At 42.7% G+C, this 9,640-nt stretch overlaps 1 protein-coding gene across 1 annotated transcript; it reads right to left on the reverse strand.

The window, feature by feature from the left end:
* Nucleotides 1-4,143: 4,143 nt before the first annotated feature.
* On the reverse strand, nt 4,144-5,082 carry LOC140069997 (olfactory receptor 5G3-like). Its single transcript, XM_072116330.1, has one exon. It carries the CDS (start codon nt 5,080-5,082, stop codon nt 4,144-4,146), a length of 939 nt encoding a protein of 312 aa, XP_071972431.1.
* Nucleotides 5,083-9,640: the final 4,558 nt, after the last annotated feature.

The following is a 9,640-nucleotide window of genomic DNA, read 5'->3' on the forward strand; positions in this document are numbered from 1 at the left end:
GACAAAAATTAAAAATATTCACCCGATCCCTGGTGATCCAACTGTCAGGACCTCCATATGTAATGTTTTCTGTTTCTAGCTCTTTCACAGATGTCGTTATCAGACTCGTTAGATTCTACAATCACTGATGAATGTGAGATTTATGGGGTTTTCAGTCCTGAGTGTAGTCCCTGCATCAGGAAATGGTGAGGTGAGAGGAATTGGTTAATCAGCAAAATTACTGCTGGGCATCAGAGATGCGCGGACCACAGTGGCGTAACGAGAAGCTGATGGGCCCCAGTGCAAAGTCTGTGCCAGGCCCCCAACTATAATGTATGGATTATAGTAATAGTCTTCTCATATGGGAAAGTGACACCATAAGGGTCCCCTAAATCTCTTGGGCCCTGGTGCGATCGCAACCTCTGCACCCCCTAAAGTTACGCCCTAGGCTGACCCGACTTCAAGTTCGGGTTTGGTCGCCTGAGCTAAACCTATTGCCGTATTGGATAGCCGATGGGCGCAAATAAAAGCAAGCAATGACTGTGATTGGCCAATGGGACACACTTCTGACATCCCTGGCCAATCATAGCCATGGATAGTTGTTTGCCGGATTGACTGTTTGGCCAGAAATATGTTTGTGTCAGGCAGCCGAATCCTGAACTCAGAACCCAAACTTGCTCTCATCTCAACTCTGCATACATCCTTACATTTGCATTCCCACCTATGTCCTAATTGTGCGCTTAGACCATGCTCATCCCAGAACCACCACAAACGACCTTTATGCACATTTATGCTCTCCCCTTTAGTGGTCATTTCATGAAGCAGTCCTTTTGAGAAGAAGACAGGAACAATGGTTCTCAAACAGCTAGAACCTTGGTTCCTGTGCTAAGGCTACATTTTTGGCAACAGAAATAAGTATGATTCTTGTTTTGCTGTTGTTTATTTATTTCTTCCAAACATGAGCAGGCAACTAAATACTGACATAACATCTTGTTTATTGGTGCCCTTGAAGCCAAATGCTTTAAAGGGAACCTGTCACCAGGAGACCCATTTTTAGCACTCCCCAAGTCCCCACAGAGCATAGTACGTACACTGCCAAAGTGTTTTTGTATTAAAAATAGGTTTTACAGAAAAAAAGATATGTTATATTGTACCTTTCATTAGCATCTGCAGTGTGACTAGGCAGTTGCCGATTGGGTGGGGCTGGAAAGGAGCAGTCCCCCCCCCACCCTTGGGGAACGGCTCCTCCATGTGACCTTTTCAAATATATGAAAACACCCATCACTTGGCTTAGCGACGCCCCCTGCTCCTCTACAGCCAATCCCGAGTGTTGGGAGTTATTCATATATTTGAAAAGGTCACATGTTTCCCATGGGTGGGGGGGGAAAATGCTCCTTTCCAGCCCCTCCCAATTGGCAACTGCCTAGTCACACAGCAGATGCTAATGAAAGGTACAATATAACATATCTTTTTTTCTGTAAAACCTATTTTGTATACAAAAACACTTTGGCAGTGTATGTACTATGCTTTGTGGGGACTGGGGGAGTGCTAAAAATGGGTCTCCTGGTGACAGCCTTCGCCTTTAAATAGCTTTATGTCACAAAACATTTAGTAGATCAATCAAATATTTGACATTTCGGTCATCACGACCTTTGTCAAGTATGATCTAATTATATACTGAAAGCAAAGAAAATCCATCGTGTGTGCCAAAAATTTATCTTATACATTGAAACAAGTGGACTGAGAATCCCAATTTTGGGCACCACGTAACCTCTGATGAGTGCGATACCTTCGCTACCTACATTGTAGCAAACAATGGGGCATATTTACTTACCCGGTCCATTCGCGATCCAGCTGCGCTTTCTCTGCGGCGGATTCGGGTCCGGGATTCACTAAGGCAGTTCCTCCGACGTCCACCAGGTGTCGCTGCTGCGCTGAAGACCATCGGAATGCACTGAAGTTCACCAAGCTATCCTTTGTGAAGGTAAGCGCGTGTCGAGCGATACTTTTTTTTAAAAAAATGCGTCGGTTTTTCCAAATCCGTCGGGTTTTCGTTCAGCCACGCCCCCCGATTTCCGTCGCGTGCATGCCGGCACCGATGCTCCACAATCCGAGGGAAATTCAGGAAAAATCTGTGCAAATCGGAAATATTCGGGTAACACGTTGGGAAAACGCAAATCGAGCCCTTAGTAAACGACCCCCATTAAGTCTACAAACCCTTATATGAGATGCCAAAGTCAAGTTCAGAAGGTGATATGATCAGTTCTCTGACATCAGACACCTCTGCAATGAAAGTGGGGAGATATTCTGTCCATCACAGCAGATTATTCTTCAAATGTCATTCGCTAATAGCAAACCACATCCTAACAAATCAATCACAATCGACATAGAGGGCGGATGAACTGCTAGTAGGCGCGGAATAGCAAATACAATTAAAAAAGTTGAATGGACCAGCCAAGCTGTAGACGTTATAACTTTATTGGCAATGCATTAAAGTTTTCAAAGTGACATCCAGTAGAACAGCCAACGCGTTTCAAACAGATGTACTGTCCTTAATCGTGGCAAAATAGTCAAATGCCTCAATAGGCTTCCAGTTGGTCCTATTCCCTCCCTTGCATCACTTTATCTATGTGAGTATTTTTAAACTGAAAGAAAGCTTAAAGAAAACCTACCACTGCTTGCATGATGAAATCATGCAAGCAGACCACCCTGTAGGCTACTTAATGCTGATGCCGGCACATAGTTTAGTTAGGCTCGGCGAACTTTAGTTTAGCTAAAAAAACGATTTTCTTACATATGTAAATGAGGCCTCCGGTGCTACCCTACGTCACCTACGGGCTGGCGATGGCTTCCGATGTTTAATTATTCCAGCCAACTTCAAATTACCCTCCTCCTTCAGGTGCCGAGAGCTGTGACGTCACCAAGCTTTCAGCACCTATCGCCGGCCGGCTGTCCGAGACTTTGCGCATGCGCGATAAGTGCCGAGAGCTTGGTGACGTCACGGCTCTCGGCACCTGAAGGAGGACGGGTAATATGAAGGAGGTGGGAGTAATTAAACATCGGAAGCCATCGCCAGCCCGAAGATGACGTAGGGTAGCACCAGAGGACTCATTTACATATGTAAGAAAATCGTTTTTTTAGCTCAACTAAAGTTTGCCGAGTCTAACTAAACTATGTGCCGGCATCGTAATTAAGTAGCCTAGGGGGTGGTCTGCTTGCATGATTTCATCATGCAAGCAGTGGTAGGTTTCCTTTAAAGAACTAGAAGAACAGTAAACAGAAAAAACGAACAAACTCCAAAGCAGGTGCTTAGGTCTTCTAAAATGCAATTCTTTTATTAACTTGTATGTAACTTTTAGTGTATCACTAATAAAAGAATTGGATTTTAGAAGACCTACCTGATGCCTTTGCCTTGGGCACTCCGAACGCGACTGGATGGTCTCCAGTCAGGTGAGAAAAGTTTGAGTGTGAGTTCCAGAAGAACGGTAAATGCCATCATGTCTGATTTGTTTGTTTTTTTATGTTAAAATCTTTGAACGGCTTTCGATTTCTTGTAGGCCGTGTTGACCACCAGTATTTACTTTTCTTTATAGCGGCTGTTTTATGGTATATTCTTAGAAGACAAAGGCCACCAAAGCCAGTTGGTAGAATCATGCATTAAAGTGCAATTTTTTTTTGAGTCCACAGAAAAAAACTTTAATTTTGGAAATCTCATTTCTGAAATATTAGGTATACATTTTTTGTTAGAATTGGGCTGTTCTTCCTTTCCATGAGATTTCATCTTCTTTGTCAACGTGTGTTAGATTCAATGACACACAGAGCACATCTTTTCCCCATAATATTGACCTCTATATATGACTGGTTGAATTTTTTTAAAACCTTCCAATCAAACTTATGGTGAACTTTCTGTATTATTCCAGTTATAGCTACACTCCATGCATTTAACATTTACCACGGTGAGGTGGATGATTCTAATAGTAGTAATAATAAAAAAGTATCTCTTCTAATAAATCTGTGTAACTACTAAATCTTTACCATAAAATTGATTAGAGCAATTCTACCATTAGTTACATATTTATCTATAATTGAAACAACCAACCGTGTACTCAGGTTCCTCTTACAGTGATGTGTGGAATCAGTCTAAGAACCCAAATTTTTACCTTTTTAATGGTTCTCCGCCTGCCTTATAAACTTTATTCTAATTGTATTGATAACATCCTTGTTCCTCATGCTGTAAATGATGGGGTTCAGCATTGGAGTCACAGCTGTATATATAAGGGATACGGCCTTGTCTACCTCCGGAGACGAAGCTGAGTGAGGTCTTAGATACAAGGACATAATAGTCCCATAATAGATAGACACTACTATGAGGTGAGACGCACATGTGGAGAACGTTTTTTGTCTGCCTTGAGAAGAAGAAATCTTCAAAATGTTGGAGATGATTTGGATGTATGAGATTAGAATCAGAGAGAATGCTGCCACGACTAGGATCAAGGCTGCGATCAAGTTTAATAATTCATTGATCCAGGGGTCTTTGCAGGACATTCGAAAGAATAGAGGCAACTCACAGAAGAAGTGGTTGACATGATGGGATCTACAGAAGGGTAGACGGAAGGCAAGGCCCACATGCATGGCTGCATTAATGAAACATGAACCCCATGATCCAATGGCTATATAGGCGCACACCGTACTACTCATGATGTTCATGTAGTGCAAAGGCAAACAAATGGCCACATATCTATCATAAGCCATGACGGCAAGTATTACGCACTCGGTGGCTCCTAACGTCAAATGGAAATACATCTGAAGAGCACATCCCAACAGAGAAATACTTCTGTCTCTGGACAAAGTATTGATGAGAAGCCTGGGGACGATGGTGGAAGAGAAGCAGATGTCAAGTACGGAGAGATTACTCAGGAAGAAGTACATGGGGGTGTGGAGCTTTGGGTTGATCCTCACCACAATAATCACAAGAAAATTTCCTGATAATGTTATCAGATACATCACCAAGAACATCATAAAGCAAATGATCTGAAGATGCAGGACATTAGAAAGACCAAGGAGGATGAATGTTCCTGAAGATGTTTGATTTGAGTCCTCCATTATAGTGGGTGTTACTGGAATAAAATGGTGAAAATATCACATTCGGAGATCTAAAATATTTGTATTTTTTAAATTAGTTTAGTGGGAGACAAAATAAACCCAACACATCTGCTACACATCTACACCATGCACTAGGAGGGTTTTCATTTGTATTTGATTCATGATTTATACTGTCAATGATCAAGTATCTAAACGTTGTCACCAACCCATCCCATAGCCACATCTACGTTTCACTATCATCCTTGAAGATACTTTCCCCAACCTCAATACCTGGACCTGTATAAGCAATAAGGAGTGATTGGCTATATGTGCCATAACTGTACAGATATACTTCAAATCTTACTACTCAACCATTATCTATGTCTCTTCTATGCCATCTCCCAATATCAAGAAAATCAGAAACCATGCATTTCCATTGAATATTTTACACATATTTTATATGACATCATCAGGTTACATCCACAGTAAATATGGACCAAATATGTTATTGGGCTATTTGGGGAAAGGCTTAAATGAGTTGAGTTAGTAAATCCAAGGAACTGACCCACTGGGTAGAACCCAAGCTTAGATACACCAAAGGACATCTCTTCTGAGAGACAATGGGGCAGATTTACTTACCTGGTCCCGGAGCATTGTCCGGCGATGATTCGGGTCCGGCACGATTTAATAACATTGTGCGTCCTGGATGTGTCGCTGCTGTGCCGAGGTCTGACGGAGTTCACCTGCCGGTGCATGTGAGTGCTTGATCTTGCGACACAAATCCTTTTTTAAATTCTGCAGTTTGTCCGAATCCGTTGGGTTGTCCGACGGCCGCCCCCCTGATTTCTGTTGCGTGCAAGCCGGCGCCAAAATCCAATCGCATTTGCCAAAATCCCTGGTCAATTCGGCGCAAAACGGAAATATTCCGGACCCTTAATAAATGAGCCCCAATGTGTGCTACAAGGGTAGATGGTTGACATAATTACCTCACTAGTTATAACCACACAAAAGAAGGCCAATGAAACCTGTGAGCCCAATGTATTAGATCACTTGTAAGATCTTGGTTCAAGCTAGAGATTCAGTTTTGGTCTCATCAGCTTTGGCTTCTCTATATAGTAACATTCCAAATAATAAAGGGTCATTGCCTGTTGTTACATGGCCGACTAAAGATGAAGATGAAGAATCCAACAAGGGAAAGACATTGTAGTCATGGACATGAAATACTACATGTAAAGAGCTTGGAAATATCTGGATGGTTCAGAAGATGCCTTAGAGCTGATGGATGATCATGTCTAGAAGTACAGATTCAGTTTAAAGAAATATTCGGAAAAAAAAGAATATTATGTGACATTTCTGGACTCCAGTTTAAACTGTCAGGCTCCAGGGGTAGTGGACCCACTGGACCACTGCGGATGATGACGTAAGCCGACACCTAGGACTGGAGTCTAAGTGGCACTGGTTTTCACCAGAGCCCGCCGCAAAGCGAGTTGGACTTGCTGCAGCGTGGTACCACCAGGTCGTTCCACAGGTGTCCGTGGTGGCAGCCAAGACAAGAGGTCAGGACATGCAGCATGGGATCAGAGTCTGGGATGTAACAACAGTCAAGGCAGGCAGCAGAGGAACGTAGTCAGGAACAGAATCAAGGTCACAACAGGTAATCTCTCTAAGTGCAAAGGACATAGGAAGAAGCTTTTTCTAAGGCTGTGAGGCACAAAGATCAGGCAGGGAACACAGGAAGGGGCTGGGAATTTATCAAGAAAGGCAGCTGGCCAACGCCAATTATCGGTGCGCTGGCCCTCTAAATTTAACAGAACTGGCACATGCGTCCCCACCTCCTAGGAGCTATGGGAGACACCTCTGAAACCCGGCAAGTTGAGTGGTGCAATGTCCCACACAGAGGTACATGGGTGCACCTGCAGCCCGAGACAGGGATCGCAGGGGAACATATGACAGAAATAAACTTACCTCATACATAGCAAATCTCTGGTTGTTTTTCTGTTTAGATTTGTAAACATTTTTTCATTAAAAAAATTATTGTAATATTTGTAATATTTGCTCAAATCTTTATTTTTGTCATCAGAACAATACTCCAGCCTGTAATTCTCTGTCCAGAGCAGACAGTAAGGCTGAAATCTTCCTCTTTTATATATGTTGGATTATCTGGGGATATTGAGCCACTGTGGACGTTCTAGAACCGAGGGAGATGGTGAAGTCTCTAGATTTCTCTGAAGAATTTATATTCTCAAGGTATTAATGATTTTTATTGTACCTTTAGGGTTTACTTTGCACTGTACACTAATTGTCAAAAAATACTGCATCGGGAAGCAGCTGTGATGATGTATGTATGTAAGATATTACAATATTAGAGTGGAAAGATATGATTATTGTGGGAAACTATTTAAAAGAGTGGAGGCTTTAGGACCCTGTAACACTGAGGGGTGCTGTATATACTCAAATTAACCCCTTAAAAATCTTTGACGACTTTTACTAAAAACAACTCTTTACATCATTGAGGAGGGATTGTCTTGCTGTTTCTGGAACAGAAATAATTTTCTCCGTTGCTCCCAACATCCCAGAGTAATCAATGTCAATACTTTAAACTTCGGAGGAGGTAGCGGCCATCTGCTTCAGCTCAGGACCGCCCTTCTGACAGTTATGAGCTTATATTTCCGACAGTAGAGTTGGAAAAAAAATAAAAACATTACATTCTCGGGATCGGTAGGGCTATAGAGTACACTCTGATGACACCGTCATCATCAGAACAATTTCTATTAAAGATAAAAAGAGATGGACATGATGGAGGTGAAGATAGGATGGAAATGGAGGTGGTGAAAATTCTTTGCTCTGTTTCCAACATCACCATCTCCTGTTTTGGGTCCTACGCCCGAATTGATGTTCCAAAAGCTCACTCATATCAGATCCCTGGAAAATGGAAGTTATTTTTAGTATCCAAGGAGGCCATTCATTGGTAAAACAATAAAGTGCTCTATTCTTTTGGAATTAGTTTTTATAGAATTCACTGTGCAGTCACAGTGTACAGCACATCCCCTTTATTTATTCAGGTCTATAAAATCAAGGAAATGTCTTTCTATATTTTTGTTACCTTATATACTTGAGTATAAGTGGAGTTTTGCAGCACTATTTTATTTTATTACTGAGTGGGGCTATGCTGGGCATCTAATTACTGAAGGGAGCTGTGCTGGGCATGCTATTTCTGAGGGGGCTGTGATGGGCATCCTATTACTGAGGGGGCTGTGTTGGACATTTTATTACTGGGGGGAGCTGTGCTGGGCATCCTAATACTGAGGGGGCTGTGCTGAACATTTTATTAATGAGGGGAGCTGTGCTGGGCATCCTAGTACTGAGGGGGCCGTGCTGAACATTTTATTCCTGAGGGGGGCTGTGTTGGGCATCCTATTACTGAAGGGCTGTGCTGAACATTTTATTACTGAGGGGGCTGTGCTGGGCATGCTATTACTGAGGGGGCTGTGCTGGGCATCCTATTACTGAGGGGCTGTGCTGAACATTTTATTACTGAGGGGGACTATGCTGGGCATCTTATGATGTACGTATATAAACTTGGAATATTAGAGGCTCCAGTGATAGATAAAAGGTGTCAAGGTTTTGGTGTTATCAGTAAACACCTCCCAGCAATAATTTGTCTGCAGACCATACTCACCGTTTTAAAAAAAGATGTATAGGAAAATAATTTCGCTCATTTGGTAATATTTTGCCAAAAGATGTATCTGTGCTTATACATAGGGATGTAGACTTTGAAGTTATTAGATCCCCGGGGGTTAAATCAGGCAGATATGTTTTTCTCTATGGCCAACTTAGCGGGTCTAAAGTCATATTAGCTTTTGTGTATCTTCCACCTCCGGCATCATTGTAGTATTATGTATGTTAAATTGTGTGGAAGGATATGTTAATTGTCACTTAATGATTATTGGGGACCTCAACTTCGACTGTCAGAGGAGATAAATACCAGGACAGAAAAAAGGGGTAGATTTTCATACCTATGTGAGGATCTAGAGTGGGTGGATGTTTGGTGTAAATTGTATGGACATGGAGGAGCATTCTCGTGTATGCGCAGGTCATATCTAACACTTTCCCGTATCGATTTATGTCTGACAAATACCCCCCTCTGTGGCTTAATTTGTAAGATGGTATATGAAAATATTATTGTCAGATCCACTGGAAGGGACACTGCGTCTGCTGGTCCTTCCACCCTCCATGCTGACAATGCTAGCGGTCCTCCCCGAGTTTCTGCGCGCCTCCGCGCTGGCTCTGCCCCCGGTCTGCAGCAAGTTAACCCTGCTGCACACACGGGGCAGTGGGCATCCAGGACGCATGCGCTTTAGGCTGTCTGTCTTCTGAATCAGCCTGGGTTCCTGCTCCTATGGGATTCTGGGGGCGTATCTCAGGCTGCATAAATCAGATCTGGACCTTCCACCTGCGCCAGTGTTTGTCCTTCTGGAACTTACAGCCTAGTTGGATTCCTGGTCTCCTGTAGCATTGTTTGCTTCACCCTGGTATTGTATTCACCAGTTAGGTTACTCTCCCTTGTCTAGTGGTTTGA

The sequence above is a fragment of the Engystomops pustulosus genome, chromosome 7 (assembly GCF_040894005.1).
Source record: "Engystomops pustulosus chromosome 7, aEngPut4.maternal, whole genome shotgun sequence".
Classification (NCBI taxonomy): Eukaryota; Metazoa; Chordata; class Amphibia; order Anura; family Leptodactylidae; genus Engystomops; species Engystomops pustulosus.

Bases quoted from the DNA above. Each gene is read 5' to 3' on its own strand.
- LOC140069997 (XM_072116330.1), bottom strand. From the start codon at position 5,082: ATGGAGGACTCAAATCAAACATCTTCAGGAACATTCATCCTCCTTGGT.